At 38.1% G+C, this 24,120-nt stretch overlaps 1 protein-coding gene across 2 annotated transcripts in view; it reads right to left on the bottom strand.

The window, feature by feature from the left end:
• Nucleotides 1–218: 218 nt before the first annotated feature.
• The window catches only part of LOC140950284 (uncharacterized), a 37,905-nt gene continuing 14,003 nt past the window's right edge, over nucleotides 219–24,120 (bottom strand). Inside the window, exons 4-13 of one of the 2 annotated variants that reach the window (XM_073399504.1) lie at nucleotides 21,916–22,143; nucleotides 14,762–14,874; nucleotides 13,868–13,926; nucleotides 13,200–13,405; nucleotides 12,451–12,570; nucleotides 6,604–6,637; nucleotides 5,565–5,634; nucleotides 4,528–4,619; nucleotides 3,643–3,856; nucleotides 219–2,673 (exon numbers count right to left, since the gene is read on the bottom strand). In XM_073399504.1, coding sequence (XP_073255605.1) covers nucleotides 2,548–2,673; nucleotides 3,643–3,856; nucleotides 4,528–4,619; nucleotides 5,565–5,634; nucleotides 6,604–6,637; nucleotides 12,451–12,570; nucleotides 13,200–13,405; nucleotides 13,868–13,926; nucleotides 14,762–14,874; nucleotides 21,916–22,143 — 1,262 coding nt within the window. In that variant the 3' untranslated portion in view covers nucleotides 219–2,547. The remainder of the gene's footprint in view (nucleotides 2,674–3,642; nucleotides 3,857–4,527; nucleotides 4,620–5,564; nucleotides 5,635–6,603; nucleotides 6,638–12,450; nucleotides 12,571–13,199; nucleotides 13,406–13,867; nucleotides 13,927–14,761; nucleotides 14,875–21,915; nucleotides 22,144–24,120) is intronic. The other variant, XM_073399505.1, reaches the window with a different exon arrangement.

Genomic DNA, 24,120 nt, shown 5'->3' with positions numbered 1-24,120 from the left:
GAAACTCAGAGTTGCCGCTAAAAAATTCCTCTGCAGGCTAAGGGTGTTGCGGAAAGATAACAAGAGGTTAGTGGGATACAATGAACGTATCAACTGCCAAAAGGTACGCGTTTCGCCAGCGTAGATCGGATCTCAAACGTAACAGCAATTCCTGGACACATGGCACATGAATCAGCTGTATACTGTATACTTTACATGTTCAAAGCAAACATACGATATGGCTTCTAAGCTTTTATTGTATAAAGCTACAATTGCTTTAAGTTTAATAACAGTGACTATAACCAGTAAATACACAAAGGGAAATACACCCTTTTTACAGAAGTAAAACGAAGTACATAGTTTAACAGCCTAACGAGAAAGCAGAAAGGATGAAAATTCACCAAAAACACACGTTAGTTCACCTTGATTCAGCGTCTGCGATTTTTTGAATTCCATGATCTCAGGGGCACAAGCTACGCTCTTTTTCACCAGGGTTCGCACTACTCAGAGAGAGCGAGATTCCGGGAGTTGAAAGACCCAGAATAACATACAAGTTGTTGATTCAAAAACTATTTTCTCACTTAAAAAATAGACAGACGTACATAAAAAAGGATACAACTTCAGACGTGTCTATTCTCCCACTGCATTAACCCGTCACCCACACCAGTCCTACGCACTTGGTCATCCATGTTAATGTTCACGAGCTTTCTCAGCTTCTCTTAAATGTATTAGCTAAATAACCGAGCTTAAATTGTTTTCTATTTTATTCTTGCTATAGGCGATGGTAATTTGAAAAAGCGTAAAATTGTCTTAGCAGACAGCCTAGTTATGAAATAGACGCTACGATTGGTTACAATCATGTTCAAACTGTTGTCACCCAGCTTAATACTCAGGTGAAGAAAAGTATTATAAATAATATATAAAAAAGTAAAGTAATTACTTATTACATTTAAAAAAAATCACACAACCAAGCAAACAAAAAGTAAAGTCAAAACAAAAGAAAAAGATTGGTAAAAGGAATTGAGCAAATGAACTTTTGAATTATACCGTTCATATTTTCTAAATACATCAACAGTTCCCTGCCAAACCATCTGCTCTACACAGCGCTATTTACTAGAATGGTTACAATGTATTTCTAAAGCTACACTACTACCTAAGATATTTCCGCAATGACTTGAGTCACCTTTTAGCTTCATTTTAGGGGAACCAAATTAAGAAAACAAAACAACAACAACGACTTGGAGGAATGATTTCCATATTTGCAAAGATGAAAGCAAGAATGTTTGTTGTGCTCTCAGCCATAACAACTGATGGCCCCGAGTACAAATAAAATCATTACAGATCGATGAGGGGAAAAGGCAAGTTAGTGTCATTTGCCAGTTGTAGGTAACGGTTTCGGAAAAAGACCCAGACGCGCTTCCCTTTAAGAGAGACTTCCTATGGCCCAAACGAGTAACACGAAATCAAGCAAAGAGCCACGAGTGATTTCTTTTCTCTTCGTCACTTCGTCAATGATTTGAATAAACATTATACGACGTAAACAAGTGGTAGACAATACCTCGACGATGGATGAACACGAAAGGATATTATAGCATATTTGCCTAGTCCGTTATAATTAACAGATAACACCGATTGTCCGCTGGTAACGTTTCAGTCTGCTCTTGGCCGATTTTTCTTCAGTAAGCAGCTAAGAAACTTTCGCAATCTTTATTTTTTTCTTTAGGAAAATAAGATTTGCAAGTTGAAACTTAATTTCAAGAAAACCGATCATTTACACGCGACGAAGTATATAAAAACGGCCACAGAAATTTCTCAGGTAGTAGCAGAAAAAAAAAGTAATCAAAACTTTCACTCGCGACATTTATGGCAAATACCACTACAAAACATGCTACCAAAAAAAAGAATCTCAGGTGTTAAATTTACGAAAACAGTTAATCCTATAAAATGTTTCATGTACGTGTTAGATACGAAATTATTCCAAGGAATTGGCATTTAAGACTTCTCTAAGAAAAACAGTTTTTTCTATTCTATAATAATAAGAGGGAAAAATAACTAATTATTGCTGTGACATTGCCTTCGACTGACGTCTACAAAACTTCAATCTTTGGTGCTTGTTTTAGAAGCTACAATAAACTTAAGTTTAAATACCCTCATTTTTAATTAGTTAAAAATATACCAATGAGGAGAATGCGTACGTACGAAAGCAGACTCCCCATACACTACAGTGATAATATCTTCTAGAGCAACCCACAGCCAAACTCTTCAGTAAAGTTATCACCTGGCATAATTGCCATTTACCTCATATTTGGACCCCGCTATATTCCGGCCCTGTCTACACTATAACGTTTTCCAAGGTGTACTGAAACATACTAAAGAACAATAACAAAACATAGGGATGCACAGAAAGAAACATTTCGAGCTTGCCATGCATTTGATTTCTTTGTTTGCTAACTAGTAGAAACGTTTTCTTATCTTTTACTAAAAAGTGACACGAGATATTTTATTCTGTTCATCCCTAGCCAGTCACGGTATCTGCGACTGGCCAGACGTCACTAGATCAGTAAGGATCTACACGATCATTGCATATTCAGTCTCAACATATGGCTGAGGTTTCTTGATTGGAGCGGCGGAATTCCTGGGCATGCTGCTCCCCTGGGCATGGTCTAATTCGGCGTATGTAAGTTCCCCAGGTTGCTGTAGAGAAGATAGTAGACAAACATTTTAACAACTCTTCAGACGGAGCTCTTATTCAAATAATAACTAAGGTGGCCTAGGTAAAGACCAAATACATGTGCTGAGTTTGTTGTTGTTCCTTGTCCTTGTTAGGCGAGGTATTTCCCCCTTTTCCCCTTCACCATTTCTAATTTCCAGTTCGATCCCGAAAGATAAACAAAGAGCCACTTACTAAATTAGCGACTGCGGAAAACGTAAAACCGTTTCCAAATAACGTCGCGTCTGACAGATTTGTGTCCCAAACAATGATTATGCCAATTTCTCGAGACAAAGAAAATATTTACACGGGGAGATAGATCAATGCCCACAGCAATTTTTTGATATAGCACCATGGCCGCCGTTTAATTGTTTTGTAACCTAATATGGCCGCAGTGACGTCATGTAAAAACGACCTACCTAACGGCGGCCATGTTGGTATCCCAACCCAACCCTGTGGAAGTCGAACCCTTTTTTTTGTGCAAGCACTTTCTTTTGTTCCATACATTTGTATAGTTACTGACCACTTGATAACAAAACGCCACTAAAATCCGTATTTAGGGGACGGGCCCCACGCAAATGTCCGCAAATTAGGCGTGTCGGAAGGGAACAGGGGTGGCGCAGTGATGAGAGAAATCGCTTCCCAACAATGAATTGGCCTGGTCTCTAAGTACCGGCGTCGATGCCATTTTTAGTAGAGCTGTTGTTGGTTCTCTTTTCTGCTCCAGCTCCAAGAGAATTTTTTTTCCTTTTTTGTTGTGACCAATTCAAATTTCAATCTAATTCATGGTGGTGGTGGCGGTGGTGGTGGTGCAGTAGTGGTAGTGGTAGTGGCACTTAAGTTTCTCAGTTCTGTCAAGTCGTACCCCCTTTAAATAAACTTAATTTCATTTCAAAAGTTTCTTTGTTTAGTAGAGGGGTACCATGAGAGCATGCTCCAATAATTTACCTTACCTTGCTTTTGGGTCTCTCTGATTGATCGTAATTGTTCTGCGAAGCCTTTGACTTTTGTTTTGATTTATCAACCTGCGCGTACACTACGCCAACAGGTTTGTCAGGTTCTTGCTCCTTCTTCTTTTTCTTTGGCTTTTTGCCAGGGGGTTCCTCCGGGCGCCTGGAAGATGATCCGGCAACTTCATATCCACTTCCGTTACCCTCAACGAGTATCCTGAAGGAAAATAAAATCAAGAATGTGTTTTTAGTATGAGCCACCTCGTGAATTGAGTGTGTTTTACATGACCTAATGTACACGTTCCTTTCTAAGCATTACGACTCTAACTATACATCTATTTACTAGGCGAAAAACTAAGAATTTTGTTAGGGCGAATTTACTTTTCAACGACACACAGGATCATTACAGGAAAAAAAAGAAAAACAAAAATGATTTTTATGGGGAACGCACTGTTGATATATAATAGAGATATATAATAGGACACTCTCCGTCATAAGAAGGTGCCTGAACAATAGAGAGTCAAAGATAACGCTTAAGAACGGAGGGGACGAACTCTTAAATTTCGATGTATGTTTTATTCAGTATTGATCCTTATCTACGATGTATAACGAGATGAAGCTTCACTTCGCGTTTCTTTGTCCACCTGCTCCTTACATTATTTCAGAGCTAGCCCACACTTGGTGTCCGTTTTAGACGGTTCTCATTCTCCCGCCCTTAAAGTAAAATGGAGGATACAATACCAGTAGCCCCTAGTACAGCAAGCGATATGTGTTCGGAGCTTCCGACTTATTCCAAAACTAAAGGGGAGAGATGGAAACTGGAGGCCCTACACTGGGTCCGCTACTGCGCCACAGAAATATGGCTTGTAAATCATAGTGATAACATACTCTGTCTCATAAGTGCGAAGAGGCTTCTTAGGAGCAGTCCTAGGCATACTGTTTCCCTGTTCAACAACAGCATAGGTGATATCTGCGGTTTTCTGTAGCAAACAAACAATAATATTAACTCGCAGTAACTGGTCCCGGGGGGAAAAATTTTGTCCTCTGAAAATCTCAATAACTTGTTGGTTCCTCACGCTACCAAAGACCGAAGGATTTTTTGTCAGGCACAAGAAGACGATTTCATGTGAAATCAAAGAAGTGGTCACCATTTGAGTGTAACAGCGTATTGTAGTTGAACAAGGCCCTTAAAGGGAGTGTAGGGATAACTAATGTTTGGAAAAAATATTGGAATATGGTATATTTCAAAACGAAATATTGGGATATTCAAAGTAAACTTTCTTGACAAGATTTCGTCAAGGTTGGATTAATGAAGATTATATTCCAAAGAAATAACCAACATACAGAGATCAATAATTTATATATCCTATTGCGGTCGAGGCTATCAATGCAAGGTGATTGATACACTATAGATGAACAAGTGACGAAAGTGAGGGGACCATATGCCCAAACCCTTCTCTCCCCCCTTCCCCCTACCTCCCAAGTAAAACAACAAGATCTGGAAGAAAGTTACGAAGCTTAAACCCAACGTCTTTAGTGGCCTGTTTCTGTGCAGCATGGAAATTCCACATTGTACTTGGTGCGAGACAGTAGGAAATTCCAGAGCACAATATTATCTAGACTGCAAAACAGTCGGTTTTTTTCTCAAAATCAGTAAAGAAATCGGTAAAGCGTGGCGTAAGAGTCTTACGTGCGCGAAGCGCGCGAGCCTCATACGCCCATAGGGCGTCTCTCCCCAGTCTCGCTCTCTGTTTTCAGCGTTGTTCCAGACCTTTTGTTTGACTGCTCGCGCGTACTTGAATAAGCAAAAATACGGACTGTTTTGCAGTTAAATATTATCCCAAACAATGACAGTGTTTCTGTTATACTTACTCAATTTTAATCAAAGCAAAAGAAACTATTCTATGAGGAAAACAATCACGTACCTCCGGGCTCGCAGACGATGAATGAGTGTTATTATATCCACTGTTGCCATGACCACCCTGGATTTGATTCCTGCAAATAGTGTAACCACACAATAGAACATAAATTATTAGTGTGGACTCGAAGTACTGTATATTGTATCCAAAGGGTGTTCAATCTAACACCCAAGCACTTCGAGGTCGTCTTATAGTGTGACTACTGCAACCAGGGCCACCTAGACAAAGTTGATCAATACCATTACAGGAAAAAAAATACATTCCAAGAAAGCTGGTTGTGGGCCAATCAGTAGCTCGTAAAAAACACAAAACAAAACAAAACAAAACAAAAAAAGGCACAAAATAAAAATATTGATAGCAAACGTTTTTCAAGAAAGCAAAAAGCTTCACAAGACTATGTTCCCCTATTCGAAACTTTACATATAACACCCAGGAGACACCTGTTTCACACACGTTGTTATTTTGTCACTAACCAGTAATTTCTTCGCTACCATTGTCCCAAGGTACAATAAGCATGCGACCGCAAGACAAAAATATGATGAACGTTTACAGTTTTGCCTCCGTCAATACTCTAACGGACTTCTCAGGAAACATAGGCTTTTTCAGCGGGTTGCAATTGGTTGACTTTGATCCATGTTGTTGATCTCATTTCGTGGTAATTATGATTGACAACTAACTTTCTCGGAATCACGAATGTATTGTTATTTTCCTGTCATCCAATTGGTCAACTGTGTCTGGGTGGCCAAGGTTATAGTACTCGCACTGTAAAACGTTTAAGATAATAAAGCACATTTAACACCGTAAAACATTTTAAGGTAACGCTTTCGGCGCTAACCCTTCCATATGGCTTTGACTAGGAACTAGCGCTCGAAACTTCTTTCCCAACCCCATCGTCGCAGTACAATGTTCTTTTCAAACTAACCCCTTGGTTCCTCCTTTCAGTTCAACCCTCTTCTCAGTATCTGCGGCTGGGAGTGCGCTAAGCAATACATATAACCATACGGGGCTTTCACATAACTATAAGAATGAACAATGATATACTCACATCTGTTGGCCTGCTTTATTTTCATCACCGACTTCTTTCCACCATGCAACAAAAAGCAAAGACAAGAAGCACAGATAAATACAGCCAAAATTTTAGTATCCCTCTGTTTTCCTCAAATCGGAGAGGGGTTTTAAACTTAACTTTGTAAATCCAAACTTTACATTCTTAAGTTGGTCAATTGCAACAGACATAAACAATCTTAGACCAACCGGAAAGGTCATAACGCAGCGCAAAGCATATATCTCTTTGTGCTGGCTTTTTAATGCGCACAACAAAAAATTTGAGGCAAATTTTGGGAATGTCGGTCTGACCGGGAGGGCAGGGGGGGGGGGGGGGCTTGTTGCATGAGCGCAATAAAGTACGCCTACGGATTTTGTATCCGCTGGATGAGTGTACTGTGTATGATCTCTTCTCTCCGCGTCGCCACATTATGACATTATGTCACAGCAACAATCACAACCACCGCCCATAGTTAACAACATTGTATGTAGCTCGCGTTTCAAGCACGCAGGCAAGTTACAGTTGCAAAGCTAAATCAATATTACTTCCCGAATCAAATTCCTCTTCCTTTTACACTCAAATTTGAAACCTCTGTAAGGTTTAAAACGACAACAGCCTTCTTTTCAAAATCCTGAAGGATTCTGGTAGTTGTAGCAAAATGGCGTCATCATATAAATGATGTTTTCAAGGTCCAGAAAAAAAAGTGCTCTACCGGTATACAAAAAGAAAAAAAAAATTAAGAACTCAGAAAGGGGCGAATCACAGAAAAAATAGGGGGGAGGAATAGCCATACGCGAGCTGAAATTCCACAAAAATGCCAACAGGACCAGAATAGACAAGTTTCATTAATAAACACTTTGCCATAACTCATGGCTATAAACAGAAACGGAACCAACGGCTTAGTTGCATAATAATAATAATAATAAAAATAATAAAAATAATAATAATAATAATAATAATAATAATAATAATAATTATAATAATAATAATAATAATTATAATAATAATAATAATTAATTTGCTTCTGGTAGAGATAATTATATCATCATGTCTTTGCGTAGGTTTTACAGAGTATAAAAATTTAATAATATTCTAAATTGGCTTTTTAAGTAGAGAGATTCAGATCATTACGTATATTAGGTTTCGTACCGACCTTTCTTAACTTCTAAGTATAGCTTCTCAAGTGGTGTAGGTTACGTTATGCGCCCTATACTACTCATAATGTGGACAGCATTCCAAAGTTTTATACTGCGAAATAATAATAATAATAATAACAATAATAATAATAATAATAATAATAATAGTAATAATAACAATAAATAATTTTATTCACCTACAAAAACATGTACATAATTTACAAAAATATTTGAAGTAAGAATTAAGCAAACAATAACAATCACTGTGTCAATAACGATTTCCCAAATACATTCCTTGCGGCTCGATGCGGTCAATAACTTTTGCCGGCAGTCCAGAGTTTTAAATTAAGTCGTTACAAAAAAGAATTATCCGTCTCTGATGTTAAAAAGAAAACAAGTTAAAAAGAATAAAATCTCGTATTCCTAAATCGCCAATTCTTTAAAAAGGTTCTTAAAATATTTTAATTCGGGCAGGCTCTGATATTTTCGATCTGTAGATCTAAGTCAACAAAGTCTAGCTGTCGTCTTCTGGATCTTAAGCCTCTCAAGCATAGTATCGCATAGCGTACGATAGCGAAAGATGCTTTAGCTCTTATCCAGGAAATTCCGCTTGAGCAACTTTCTCCGTTCTTATTTGCGATCAGCTCAGCAAGTCTGTTGTGGCACTTAGCACACTCATCCGCCATTCCACTTGTGGTCGTGAAAACTAGGGGGGTGAACGTTCCCTGTTCAATCTCCATTACTCTTTCCGCATACTGCATTAGAGTCTGCATTAGGGTGACACACCCTAACGTCGAAGAATGCAGATTTCTGTCTCTCCCAAAAACCTCGAGCATGAATATCCAAACGGGCATCAGGGGTTTTGTTAGCGCCAAGATTTAATGTCCCCCCAGTGACCTCCTAAAGGACCGGCTCTACTTCCACATCATTACAGACCATCATTAGCATCTCTACTTCCAAGTCCCGCAGTTCGTTGTGGCGCTGGATAATGAACCTGCCGCGCTGACACACTATTGCGTGATCCACGCTAAATGGAACACCACATGCGCAGAGCATAGGCGTGTCCGATATTTCCCAGTCGTACCGTAACTTGATTGCTTCTCTAAATTCCTTACTTATTCAGATTGTAATTCAGCTCTTTCAGGGGAACCACGGGCAGCCAATTTGATGATCCCTTTTCTGTAACTCGCGAGCTCGGTTAGCTTTTGTCGGCAGGGACTTCTTCACCTGCTCCAACCTCTCACTTAGACAGTCGTCTTTTTGTTTTCGTTTGCTCAGTTGGAGTGTTTGAATTTTTGAATTTCTGAGGCATGTGGTGGCTGGTGCTCTTGCTGAACAATTCGCCTCACGAGCGGATTAGTAATTTTGATTAAAGCCTCGTATTTAGAAGATGAGGTCACTACAGGATCTGTAAATCCAAGGCCTCCCATGCGTACAGGGAGACCAAAGAGGTCGCGCTCTACTGGTCAGTAACAGCTGGTATGAGAATATCATTAATCGCGCGCTCGAGTGGCTCAAGTAATTCTGCAATATACCAGTAACTTAAATATCATTTATACTCCCGCTATACTACTAACTTAAATATTATTTATACTCCTGATAGGTTAACAAAGTTAGTAGCGGAATACTATTTCGTCAATCACATAGCACAGATAGCAAAGACACTGCAAAATTTCAGCGTTCCTCGGGGCCCGCCATTTGATTTTGGAGAGGAGGAGGCGGTTGGCGTGAGCGCCAAAAATGAATTTCTTTACAAGCCTCTCATTATTTTTATATAAGAAATTTTTGAATTTTTTCTTTCTTTAATTTGTAGATTGACTGATTTTTTTTAATCACCCCATCGCTTGCACTATTTACTTCAAAATATGAGTCGTTGGCCCATAAAGATAATTAAAACTGTGGAAAATAAAATGGGAGGGCTGAGATTTCTTGAGTATATTTAGAGGACAGGGAAAAAACAAAACAAAAACCAGAACAAAACTATCCATTATCTTTGTACACTGACTCACTTTTACTATCTAAAATGGAAAAACAACACGTTGGTATGTTTAATTTTATAGTTTATTGAAACTCTCTTTAGCTAAAATGCTGTTTATAACAACCTCTAAAATTTATACGTATTTACACATTTGTTTTAGCTTCATGGTAAGCACAGAGAAAAAAATCATTGAAATTTCATCACAGGTTTTATAGTGTTACAATTATCCCCAGTGAAATAATAGACATTCAGCTGGAATGATATCAAGACAGTAATGGCAATACAGAATCAAGTTTTACACTTGCTATTTCCTCTGCAACGTTTATTTTAAATGCAAAAACGTTATTATTTAAATCGACTGACTTATATTTAACATGCTCTATCGTTAACTGTCTGGCTTTTCACGTATTTTTTAATTCCTAAATGAATAATTTATGTGTATTAACGTTAGGCAGTGATTTAAATTTTAGTATTACATGTACTTATCGCAAAAGCTGCTCATTTGAAGCTGCACCTCACTCCTACCTTCTGAGCACTTAAAAATCTCGGTTTAATTACTGGAAACTTTCCTCAAACGTACTAGAAACGTACAATCGATGGGCTGATAAGCGCGTCTACCAGGCTGTCGCGTGACAACAAACACCTCTAAAGGCCAGGCTTATCCCGTCCGCGTCACAACAACAGATTACAGGTTAAGAAGTTAGAACTATGTGTTTATGAAGATTCTTGCCGTGTGGCATGGGCCTTTTGAATTTGATCCACGTGATCCAATTAGCGGCCAAGTTGTATCATAACCGTGAAGTATGTCATGCGTCAAGACAACAGCCTGGTCATCTTTCCAAATCACATATTGCTACCCTCCAAATTTTTCAGGAGGAAGATATGCGTTCTTCTTGGCCATGCAGTGAAATATGGCAAGGCTTTTTAGTTTAATCGCTCACGACAGAATGCCTCTCAATAGTTGTTTCTTTGTTATTTCTCACTTTATCTGTTTGGTTGCATTAAATATAAGTTGCCAAAGTTAACATAATAATTACTTCATTAAGACAAACACAGCATCTTGCCCTTTAATTTAGCTGACGTTTCGTGCCAGGTGTCTAACACACTAAATTAACCTTTAATTAAACATATATTATTTTCAGTAATTTAGGGACATTGATTAACGCACCATAACTTTCTGAAGTGCACAGTCTATGAGTGATGCTCCGGTTATGTCATATTTAAGTTAGTAACTTGTGAGAGTTTTATTATTCAGTGCTCCAACGATTTCAGCGTGTCTGGACCAGGAAACGTCCTGATTGGCAAATCGTAACGGTTGAAAATAAAGTGGATTTTTATTTAGTGGGTTGTGTTCTTTATTTTTAAACAAAATAACAAAAATGGAACTGTCTCACCAAATAAAGTGCAACCATATTTAGTGGAACAAGATTCAGTTCTTTTAATTGTCTCAAATGGAAATGACACAATCCAAAGGCGCGATTTTTGGCCAATCACAGTCCGTTGCATGGTCCAGAATGCCTTCACAACAGCGCTATTTAGAGCCAATGCACAAACCAAGCATTAGAAGAAAGAAACATTAGAACTCTGCTAGACAAATTTCAAAGGTGAAGAAAAACTCTACAAACTAAAAGCCGCAATTGGAGTTACCATTATTAATCCGCTGGATAGCCACTTTTTCGGTAGTTGGCACTTTACAATTTTATAACTATACTGTATATTGATGCCTGTACAGCAAATGATGATAAGCTTCAAACATTTAATCAATTCAGAGTTGGTAAAAGCACCAGCAGAATAATCGAATTTACTTCTTTGGTGCAAAGTGCAGTACGCTAGGGTATTATCTTTGAGGTCTTTAAGATGCTACCAGACGAAACGGTAGCTGAACCAAAGCTGAGAGCAAAGTATTTATTTAATAACTGAATCCATGTTTAGATCGAATTCAGTGTAGTGAAGTGGAAAAGTTTAACTAAATTTCTTGACTTTAGAAGACTTAAGTACTTGGTTATTAAGCTGTAACCTTTTCTTGGCGGTTTGGTTTCCACGGGACAATTACTCTTGCATTACCGTCTGTGCGCTTGCCTATATACATGAAGATATATCAGATAGCATTGACCTTTTTGGGAAATTGTGTTACAAGAGCTTTAAAAAATGTTGTTGTTGTTGTTGCTTGTTTAATTCAGTTAATTCATTTAATTAATTTGACCATTATTTTTATGCTTAAACTAACTTGAGCTGAAACTTTATTATTCCCTAATATTTTAAGTATTATTTTGTATTATCATTTATGTCAATTTCTAAATATTCATGTTACAGATACCCAAAAGTAATATCAGTCTGCAACTATCGTCCTGTTTTCAAAGTGACCTTTTATGTCTTGTTACATTTATTTTATAAAGTTTCAAGTGTGTCCTAACATACATGTACTAACTGGTTTATATTTAGACATAAACTATTTTTAAAGCATTTGGGGCTAAATCCTAGCTACAAATTCATCCTTTTCCGTAGAATGCAAATTTAAGTGTGCCAGTTTGGCAAAATAGTTTTCTATTAGAAGCTTTTGCTTGAAAAGCCATCTTTTAAAACTTGCATTCGCAGAAGAAGCTTCAGCTGTAGAAGCAAAATCTCCAAAACCTAAACTGTTTCTCCCAATAATATAGAAAACACAGATTTTAACTAATCGCTTCACTGAAATTTAGTGTGTTCCCGCAACATTTAACATTATTGAATACTAACCCTTGTTATCGTTTTTCTTGTCCTTTTTCTTCTTATACACACAAAACACAGCCACTCCAACAATGATAGCAAGCACAGCAACAGACACAACGACAGCAATGATGATCGTAACACTATCATCTGAAATCAAATGAGTCGACACGGCTTATTTATTTAGTTTGATTTACTTTGCTGATACCATAAGTAGTTTTGGCTCTATGCTATTTCAGTGAATATAGACATACTTCTACAAACGTATTTACTGCAAATAAGGGGAGAGAGCTTATATATGAACGTGTGCGTACTTGACCGATGGGAGGGGAAGGGTGAGGGGAACGAAGAGATCCCATCTTATATAAAAGTGAAGTGTGATCATTGTTAAGCTGTACCTTTTACGCTTAATATCAATATGAAAAGGCTGAGTATGCCAAGCCTTTTGCGACGTCTGACCTTATCTACAGTGCTTGGCAGGGAATATAAAAAGGAGGCTATGTTGATTAAAAAAGAAAAACAAAAATCATAACAAACAGTGGGTTGCAGTTAACCCAGTTCATGAATTTTTGATATTTCAAAACAGTTCCAGGGATTTGGTTAGTCACACGATGTGGAAATTAAACACGAGCTTATTCCACATGTCTACCGCCTTGGATGCAGGTGTAACGGTAACAAGACCCGCGGATGGCCAGAATAGTGTAGAATGTTTGGAGACATTCATTGTAACTCAACGTAAAAACACGTTTCAAAAAGACGCTTTCTGCTTAAGATCGTACCATCAGATGACTTTGGTGTAGTTTTACCAACGCCTGGAGGGGTTGTAACTGGAATTTTTTGTCGTGTTCCTTTGATGGATGAAGGGTCTACGTTGAAATTTCCAAGTTTCCCATTTTTAGCGGCGTCTTTTAGTATATTTAGTATCCGCTTTTCGGTGACGATGGCACTAAAACTCAGGGTAAGATCAACAATCACACTTCCACATCTATAAGAAAAAAACAAGGCTATTAGAGATTCCAGAAATCGTCTGAGTTTGGGCTTCCTTCTACCCGTTGGTCTAGTAACAAGGAAATCAGCAAGTGTTTAGCATGTCACTCTTTTGACAACTCCTTCGCTCACGGTGAATTTTTCACCATTTCGTTAAGTTCCTTCAATGTGAAGATTTGTCTTGATGGCACTAAATGGTATTGAGGCACATATATCTGAAGAAAGAGGTACCGAGTTCGATTATCAATATGGACAAAACCTCCTTACTCACCAAAAGAAAGAAACGAAAAACCGTACTATACAAGAGGCCGCTAAGAAGATGCCCAGAGATAAAGCATGATCTAGCCTCAGTCCAGAGGTTCTACGTGTAAATAATCTCAGCCAAGAACACTAGATTTATACTGTTACTGTTCGATGTAGCTTGTAATTCGGAATAAAAAAAATGCAGTTATCTCATTACCTGACATTATTTACAGTTGTGCTGAGGAAGTTACTTTCATTAGCAAACACGCCCCTCATCTAGAAATTAACAAAATTAAAAAATTTAATGTATTGAAATTATACTCCAGTTTACAAAAAGCTTGTGTAGCAAGCATTTCCGCGGTATGTTGCTTGCGCGCAGAAATGCTCGCTACACAGGCTAAATTAAGGGCCTATTTACATGGAACGAAAAGATGGTACCAGTGGGGGTTCAGGGGCACCTTAAATCCCAGCGTTGATTCGAAATTACCGCTGTTGTACAGGTTAAGATTAAACATTGTAGGGGCACCCACTTTAGCAGGGTCAAGTTAACATGATCTGAATTGTCCCTTCCTTGGCAGAATTCGAGCCCCCTTTCTGGGCTTGCTTGTCGGTTATTTCGAATCCGAAAGCGCTTTCCTCGGTCTGACCCTCCTTCAAAAGTCCTTTACCGTTTCTAAACTGTCAGGTTTACTCGACGCCTTTCTTTCGCCAATCGTTCGAATTGATGTCTACTGATATTCACCAGGGTTGTACGATTTAGAATGGAGACGAGAGTTCGAAGCCATTTTGGAAGGAAATTTGTTGCTATTTACGCGCATGTGGCCAGTGGTGATCTGAGGGCAATTAAACAATGGGTTTACCATTTTACTCCGCTCACTCTTATTTAACATTTTTCACACCTTGAAGAGAAATTTCGCATCTCCGCGCGCCCATATAATATCCTCTATTTCATTTAAACATAACACAGTGAACAAGTCCAGTATTAGAGTCCTTAATGGCGGGAGTATGTGAGGGAAAAAAATTCGATCAGAGTAGTAGGCTTAGAAAAAACTTCTTACCCTGACTTAATCCTACTTGCAAACCCATATTGACAGTACATTTGTAACTTTACCGTAACAGAAAGTTCCGTTGCCAATGAAGATTTATTGTATTGTTTCTCCGCATCAGAGCACTCTTCATCATCTTTGATGGTCAGTGTAATGTTTATCTCCTTGCCTGCAATGACTGTTGAACGAAACATTTATATAATGATAAAGCAACCGAACAATAATAGCTAGAGTCTACTCAAAACGTTTTATTTGCAGAAACTTAAGTATATGTTTATCTAAAACTGTGGCAAAAAAACTTATTATAATAAGGTGACGGTGTGTATACAGTAAGCTCACAATGTGCCAATATATTAAACAATGATATTATCTGGACTATGAACTTAACTTCATTAAATGGGACTGACTATGGTTTAAATTTAGTGTTTAACACACGTGCAATGAAAGTGTAAATGTAGGCAGATATGTCCAGGATTAAGCACAGTTGCAAAAATTTGCAAGCCAATTTTTTCGCAATTTGAGCAAAAAAAAAAAGATTTTGTAAGACACTTACTTGCCAATATCGCCAAAATAGCAAGAATAACAAATTTAACAAAATTCTAGACTTATAAAACGAAAAGGCAAAGAAGGGCCTTGAAAAGTCCGCAAATTTCGCAAAAATCGCAAAAGCAACAAGAAATTTCCTTGTTATCTAAAACGACTAGGTAACAAATATCGAAAGAATTGCAAGAATAACAAGAAGAAGGGCCTTGAGAAGTCCGTAAATTTCGCAAAAATCGCGGACTTCTATGGGGCCTTCTTTACCTTTTTCTTTAAGTCTGATCTTTTACTTACTTTATTATTCTTGTGATTCTTGCGCTATTTATCTGGGGTTTTTTTTTGCTGTTGTTGCAACGAACTGTCCTGTTCCTTTTGCGATTTTTGCACACTTTCTTCTTTTATGACTGCAAGCAATTTCTATTTAACATGTTTTTGCTAAAGTTGGGAGAAAAATTTGCTAGCAACTTTTTGCTACAGCTTGTAATCCTCGTTGAATTTGTTATTCTTGCTTTATTTGCTACTTCTGTACATTTCTGAAAACAGTTTCCTTTAAATCTTTATTGCCCTGTGTTCAATCCTCGACATAAGTGCACGAAGGAAAATGAAGGAAAGTGTATGGATATATTCTCAATACGGCCTCGTTTTGTTAAAAAAATACTACAGCTGTATATTTTTATGAGCGTATTTATCTTACAAGTCTAGCATACAAGTAGAATTATTTACACAAAAACTTGAGAAAATTCCTGCGATACTGCCGCTTTAGAAAGTATAGTTCTCAATCCTGTTTTTGAAAACATTTAAGAGGCTGTCTCAGTAAAAACCGCCCACTCAATTTCGCGTGAAAAATAATTTTGCCTGAAACTCTGGCGAGTGAAAGGCTTTATCGAGACTATAACTAAAATAGGTTTGCTTTGATTCACAATAATTTTCTGGCCGCCCTGGGGGGCGCCGAGTATTTTGTTCCGCCACGGCCATTTTGCACGTCTTGAAAACTGAAAATTTGGCATTTTTTGCGGCGCTGTAAAAAGTTTGATTTGCACCATCTACCAATGCATTTTATACCTATTTATAGGTAAACATCTCTAGTTTTTCCTGAAAGTAATAGTTATCCGCTAAATTTAGCTGGAAAGACGAAATCAAACAAAATATGACCCCAACTAATTGCCTTGAAGCGAAAGGCCAAAAATTACCCTGTTTTAGAAGGTTATTTCTGACTTTCGGGGCATAGTTGAAAGCTCTAGACTAAATAGGCGCAAAGATAGACCACCTGTTATTAATAATATACAAAACCCCAAGTACGATTTCAGTATTTTAAAAGTTATGACCGTTTGTATCAACGCGTATGCGAGCTAATATGATATTTTCAGATTTAGCGTAACGAATCTACCTCAAGCAGATTTTGTCAAAAGTACGACTTACCTAATTCATTACTGGCACTGACTCACAAATTGAGCCATATTCCAATCCCTGAGATGCCGGACTCCATAAAATTCCAGTAAATGTGCTTCAGAAACTGCTGGTATGCGGCCATTTTTGAATCCCACGCTAACAATCCGAAGCTCAAAACAGGTGAAACTGTGTCACGTTTCGAGCTAAATAGCTCGGTAAAACAACCATTCAGAGGTGAAAGTTTGCTCGAGAATCAGAATATTAACTAGGCAGGTCTCATTTTGGATCAGAAAATTGAGATTTCAGAGCTACAACCTCGAATAAACCTTTTATTCAGCCGCCTCTGCAAGGTCAAATGCAGGTTGACACCTAAACCGGAAATGTTGAAACCCGGAAATAGGGAAAACCGGAAATGCGGAAATCCGGATCATCCGGAAATCGGCAAATCTGATATCAATCAGAAGCCGAAGGCAATTCCAACAATTAGAGATAGCTGCATTCGTTTAGGGCTTCTTTTCGACGTTGAGACACGTAAAAGATAAAACCTTCCAAACCGGCGTAGCTGTTTGATTAGGGACTTTAAGATAGGTCACTACGGTAGGCTGGGACGGTTGGATGCATATACGGGCGGCCTTGGGCCATGACGGTAAGAAGCCGCGAAAGGACGGTGAAGTCGTGTGCAAAACTCGCTTGTCATTTCTTTCGCAGAAGGCTCAACTACTGATCAAGAGTTTCTTATTTTATACGAAGAATACCAATCAGAAGAATAAGGGATTAAAGCTAGCTAGTTTTCAAATCTGTAGTCGAGGTTTTTATTTGAACTTTCCTTTCCTAAGCAACACTTTTTGAGTTAAAGTAATCTTTTCTTGATAAAAAATACAGTTTTAAGTTATAAAGAAGACGGCTACAATCATCACTGTTAGGCCCAGTTGAAACGTCGAACTTCTCATGTGCCGAAACTAAAGCACAAATAACTAAAATTTATTTTCACTTGTTTAAAGCATTCTAGACCATTGAACATCGTGAAAATGAATCGAGTTCGACTACACTTTAAGTTCGACACCTGAATCAACCTCGAACCATTTAGGTCGACCTAAATAGGTATTAAGTTCGGTAGATGAAAAGATCAACGTTTGAACTGGGCATTACCTTTCCTTTCGGCAATTTTCCTCTGCCATGGCGGACGACACTAGGTAGAAAACAAAGCAGTCGCCATGCGGCCGCGAGCTAAGTTATGAATGACCTCAGACATTTTCGCTGTTTTTTTCATTTCACCGATAGGTAAATCAATGTAAACACAAGCCAACGCATTTTTAACCCATTGGCTACTCAGTTTTAGAAGAAAAGTGACAATAAGTATGCATGAACTCTTATCGGTTTCACCGTTGTCTTCACGACGAGAAACCCGGCGAAAACATACCGTCCCAGAAGGACGACGGTAAAAGGTCACGCGTGTTTTGCGTGACGTGACATCTATCTAACCGTCCCAGGCGACCGTAGTGACCTATCCTAAAGTCCCTATTTTCACTGAACTGAAACGCAGTTCCACGATAGATTGCGTTTGCCAAATAGGCTCAATTAGAAACAGTAAATATCATCAACCGGTTACAAATATTCTATGTGCGCTAACATATGACACTTGTGACTAATACTTTACAGAAGTTGGCTATATATCGAAACTGAATGTTTCGAGATCTAAAGAAAAATATGAAACTCTCTCCCAGACACTTACAAACCATTAAATTTTCTAGAATTCAAGGAGGAGATCCTCAGATATGAAGCTTTTCAACAGTAGATTTATAAGTTATATTTCCCTTTGCATGCATAATGTTGTATATAGTTTATAAATAACATTGGAATTGTAATATAGCATATTTTATTTTATTTTAACTTATTTTCTCGAATACATTAGCTCTACAGCTACACTGTAAATTTCGAGCATAAATAAAGTATATGTATATATGTATGTATGTATGAAAATCGCTTGTTAAGAGCGGATAAATAGTCCCGGCCGGTGAGTAAGTTTATAAGAAACCGATCAGGGAGGGGAAGGCTTGAGTGAATGGGAGAAAGCCTTCTTCAAATTTTACTGATCCTGTTACTGAATCTTCTCCCGTCCCTTTGACTATTTTTACAACAGGAACTCGATTTTCCTCCTCCGTCTCCTCCCAAACTTTACCTAATTTATTACTGGCACTGACTAAAAAATTGACCAATATTTCATTCAAAATTCTAGTAAATGCGCTTTTAAAACTGCTCGTATGCGGCCATATTTGAATCACATGCTGAAACTACTGTACAATTCTGAAATAAGCCCACCATGTATAAGCTCCCCCAAACTCGTAACACAAAAAACCCTCTGTGAAATCGCCCCTCCCAATATAAGCCCCCAGGGGTCTTTTGCTTGGAAAATTGCCCTCAAATACAAAGTAAAACAAAGCAAAAACGGTTAATTTCCTTCCAACTATAACCTAGCCCAATCGATTTTGAAACGCAAACTTCCCTCCGTACATAAGCTCCTACGAATATAAACCCGTCCAAAAATAAGCCCCTTAAAAAGGGCCTTTGAAAAATATAAGACCCGGGGCTTATTTTCGGAATTTTACGGTATGTCACGTTTCGAGATAAATAGCTGGGTAAGAAAGAAATTAAAACAAATGTCCGGAGGTGAGACTTGTCCGAGAATTAAAAGATCAGCTAAGCAGATTTCGTTTTGGGTCAGAGAACCCAAATTTATCGACAAATGTAGGATTATTTTTTTCGACCATTTAACGGTGTTTTGTAGCTAATCTTAAAACAAAGTGTCTTAGCGCCTTTCTTGGCCATATTGCATCGTATTTTTGGTCTACAAAAAGGGTCGCCCCTAGGACTTGCCACTAGTGTGAATATTGGTCTAAACACGCATACAGAATTAAATCCTTTCTTAACGCTACTCTAGATTAAATGGGAGTTTCTTGCAACCATACCCTATAATCCAAATGACTTTCCTCTGCTCTCCTCGCGTTATCCGCTATCCAAGTTATCCGTGAATCAAAAAATGACTCAATTAAGATTGAGGCCTTGGTTCAATAATTTTTGGAGGATTTCTGAATGATTCTTCGATCTTCGAATGTTTTTAATGCATAAAAATGAGGGAGGACGTGAAAAATGTTGGAACAGTTGGAAAATATTGGATTAGGGGTTTGTTAGAAATTATATTATGAACTAGAAGTGAATAATCAGAAGAAAAATTAATACCAGAGACTCCAACAAGGAGTGCCTCTGATCCCATTAGCGGACTAACTGCTTTATGTGCATACCTTTTCTACTCTTATTTATTTCTTTCCCAAATCACCATCATTTTCCTCGAAAAAACAACCAGAATACCCCCTTAACAAGCGACTTTCAAGGACCCTCTATACTAATAAGCCTAGACAACCGAGCTAGCTCGGTTTCCTAGATCTCGACAAATTCATTTTCGATATATAGCCAACTTCTGTAAAGTATTAGTCACAAGTGTGATATGTTAGCGCACATAGAATTATTGTAACCGGTTAATGATATTTACTGTTTCTTATGGAGCCTATTTGCCACACGCAATCGATCGTGGAACTGCGTTTCAGTTCAGTGAAATTCAAACAGCTACGCCGGTTTGGAAGGTTTTATCTTTTACGTGTCTCAACGTCGAAAAGAAGCCCTAAACGAATGCAGCTATCTCTAATTGTTGGAATTGCCTTCGGCTTCTGATTGATATCAGATTTGCCGATTTCCGGATGATCCGGATTTCCGCATTTCCGGTTTTCCCTATTTCCGGGTTTCAACATTTCCGGTTTAGGTGACACAGTTTCACCTGTTTTGAGCTTCGGATTGTTAGCATGGGATTCAAAAATGGCCGCATACCAGCAGTTTCTGAAGCACATTTACTGGAATTTTATGGAGTCCGGCATCTCAGGGATTGGAATATGGCTCAATTTGTGAGTCAGTGCCAGTAATGAATTAGGTAAGCCGTACTTTTGACAAAATCTGCTTGAGGTAGATCCGTTACGCTAAATCTGAAAATATCGCATTAGCTCGCATACGCGTTGATACAAACGGTCATAACTTTTAAAATACTGAAATCGTACTTGGGGTTTTGTATATTATTAATAACAGGTGGTCTATCTTTGCGTTTATTTAGTCTAGAGCTTTCAACTATGTCCCAAAAGTCAGAAATAACCTTCTAAAACAGGGTAATTTTTTGCCTTTCGCTTCAAGGCAATTAGTTGGGGTCATATTTTGTTTGATTTCGTCTTTCCAGCTAAATTTGGCGGATAACTATTACTTTCAGGATAAATTAGAGATGTTTACCTATAAATAGGTATAAAATGCATTGGTAGATGGTGCAAATCAAACGTTTTACACCGCCACAAAAAATGCCAAATTTTTAGTTTTCAAGACGTGCAAAATGGCCGTGGCGGGACAAAATACTCGGCGCCCTCCAGGGCGGCCAGAAAATTATTGTGAATCAAAGCAAACCTATTTTAGTTATAGTCTCGATAAAGCCTTTCACTCGCCAGAGTTTCAGGCAAAATTATTTTCCACCCGAAATAGTGTGGGCGGTTTTTACTGAGACAGCCTCTTAAGTACGAAAATAATCGACATGAAAAAGTGTCTGACTGACACACACTCCAAAAATACGATATAATTAAATTGGAGACGATTGATTGAACTAAACACAAGAGGATAAATTCTCCATTCTAAGTACTAAAGGGAGCACATACAGCGTGCACTATTACGGTAATTCATTTTATATGATCACAATGTACTGCCCAGTAGCCTCGCACCTCTTCAAGCCTTCTTACTTTCTCTGGACACCTTTTCGTCGGGCTCTTTTGTTTGGGGGTTATTCTCCAATGTCAAATTTTGCCCGTTCATTGTTTCCCAACCAGCAAGTCCTGTGAGGCCTTGCCACACCAGCCAGTTCATTTCAAGGATAAGTTCCTATCTGATTCCTTTTCTGCATCGCAACTCCCCAGCTACTACAGTGTACGAAAATGACCTCTCGCTACTTAGAAATTAAACAAAGGAAATTAAAGCCAAAATAACTCTCTACCTGTTCAATTTTCTACCTACTACATATTCCATATACAAAGCACGAAATGTGAAATTTACCTGTCGTTATCTGATGCCTTAAGTACCGTAAGTTCCAGGGCAAAGCTTTATGCAAGTTTACGCTAACTTTCATTGTGTAATTACGGTAGCATTAGGGCAGCTTTAACCTATACTTAATATATGTAACTAACCAACATTTAGCTGTTGAGAGGCCACTTACCAACACTGGCATCTGCTGAATCACTGCCTTCACTATTTGTCGCCGTGCAAGTATAAACAGTATCATTGAAGACCTCAGGAATACTCAAGGTGCCAGTATTGCAGCCATTGTTGCATGGACTCCATGTAAATGTTGGTTCAGGATATCCTTGAGCTTGACAGTGAAGAGTAACGCTTTGTCGCTCAGCAACTTTGTACTCTTGTACAAAATAAACAATCTTGGGAGGAACTAAAATAATAACCACAAAAACATGAGCACCTGTTCATCTTTACCTTGAAACATTTTCTACGTGCATCCCACCTTCCCCCAGAGATATGATACGGCGCATACGCAGTTTTTTAGCAAGACTAGTCTCCACCACGGTGAAACGTCCGAGGCGCTTTTTTTGCTTTATTCTAAAGTGCGATTTCACTTAACAGAGACATGAGTAAGAATCTCCAAAAGAATTAGTTAATTTAACTATCTGTATTTTCTCCAATAATTTAATGAGCTTATTATTTTCATCGAAAATGCTTCCAGCTCAAGTACATTTGTAAATCTCTGTCGACAAATAACTAAGTCATAATAAGTAACGTAAATTTCAGTTTTCAAACACTTGGAACGTTTTAAGTAAACTTTCAAAAAGGTTACCAAATTAGCAATCATATTAAACTTTGAACAAAGTAAGCGAAGTGCTTTGCTCCCCTTTTACAGATTTCTCTCGTCTCGTTTGACCGCAGTAGAAGGCTAGTGTGATACGACAATTATTTTACTGTCCCATTAACTGGTGGTGATACCACATTTCTTGCATGTGTTATTAAGTGGCAGTCTCCGTAAGACCGGTCTGATGACTTTCGGGTCGGAAAAAAGTTTGTCTTTATATTCTGTGGACAAAAAGTGTTTGGTATACATGTAATAAAGCCGGGCTACTTTGTTCGATTTCGTACTTTTCTTTTTTGCTACAAGCCAAAACGACTTCCGCCATCCTAGGGCAGATTTTGGACCGATTCACAGGTCGAAAATAGGGACTTTTCATGGAGTACCTACTAAAAATCAATAACACCACGGCATTCAGGTACCCTTGAACTACTAAACATCCACATATCATAATTGTTGGATAAAGAATAAATAGCTAGGAGAAATCAAAGACACCCTACGAAGCCGCCGGTTATATTGAAACGCGAAAATAGGCTAAAATAAAATGTTACAATCCCAAAAGTAGCAGTTACACTGGGGATAAAATACCTGTTCCAGAAAAGATCTAACGTTGATCATTCAGATTCAAAACACAAACCTGCGGATATCTTTCTGTGAAGAAGGCAAGAGACGGCTTTTATAACTCAATTGTAGTGATGTTTACAACAAAAGTTCAAAGGTCACGCTTGAAGTAAACCTAATTCGAATGTAAAAATTGCAAAAAAGGGGGCGGGGGGTGTTTGCAGCTATTCACAAGTGGGTTTTAATAATTTTAATACCTTATCTATCATAGAACATCATTCACCTTTTATTAATACCAATAAAAACATTTATTATATACTAAAACAGTGGATAGTGTTTTTCGGGCGCTCTGATTGGTTACTCAATCAGTGAATATATGCACTATTCACTGATTCACCTCTAGTTCCTCCGAGCGAGCGACCCCAAACTCGCGTAGGTTGCGAGCAAAATGCTTCCCGGTTTGCTGCCGTAACAAACTAAGAAATTTCACAACTAATCAAGTAAGCTATTTCCGAAATACATGAAGAAGGTGACGAAGTTCGGTTTGGAAGTTTTAACAGGTAGAGCTTTGTCTTTTTGTCTTGAATAGTTATCGAAAAAAAACGGTGAAAAAGTTTTTTGTTTACAAATGCAAATTAAGCTTAAGTCTTGCGTTACTTTATTTAGTTGACTTGTTCATAAATAAGCTTAAAACTAAATTAAATAATCTTTTTTACAGAATTATTTTAAATACAAACAGAATTCAGAACTCCTTTTGAAGAAACTTCCCCGCAAGAGCTAAACAAACGCCTTCAAAAGTTTTATTTGTCATTAAGAAAAAGCGACGACCGCGGCCGTTCGGTTATCGCGCGCCAAAATTGTAATCGTTGGTAAAAGTAAATGAGATAAAAATCATCATTTTGTGCTCAAATATCTCACTGTTTTAGTATATACTGAAACAATCATTCACCTCAGTGTCGGTGGCTAGTAGTGATATTTACCTCGCCGCTTCGCGGCCTCGGTAAATAA

Source organism: Porites lutea, chromosome 10 (assembly GCF_958299795.1).
Source record: "Porites lutea chromosome 10, jaPorLute2.1, whole genome shotgun sequence".
Lineage (NCBI taxonomy): Eukaryota > Metazoa > Cnidaria > Anthozoa > Scleractinia > Poritidae > Porites > Porites lutea.
The sequence above is the reverse complement of the archived record's forward strand: the minus strand, read 5'-3'. Positions and strand labels throughout refer to the sequence as shown.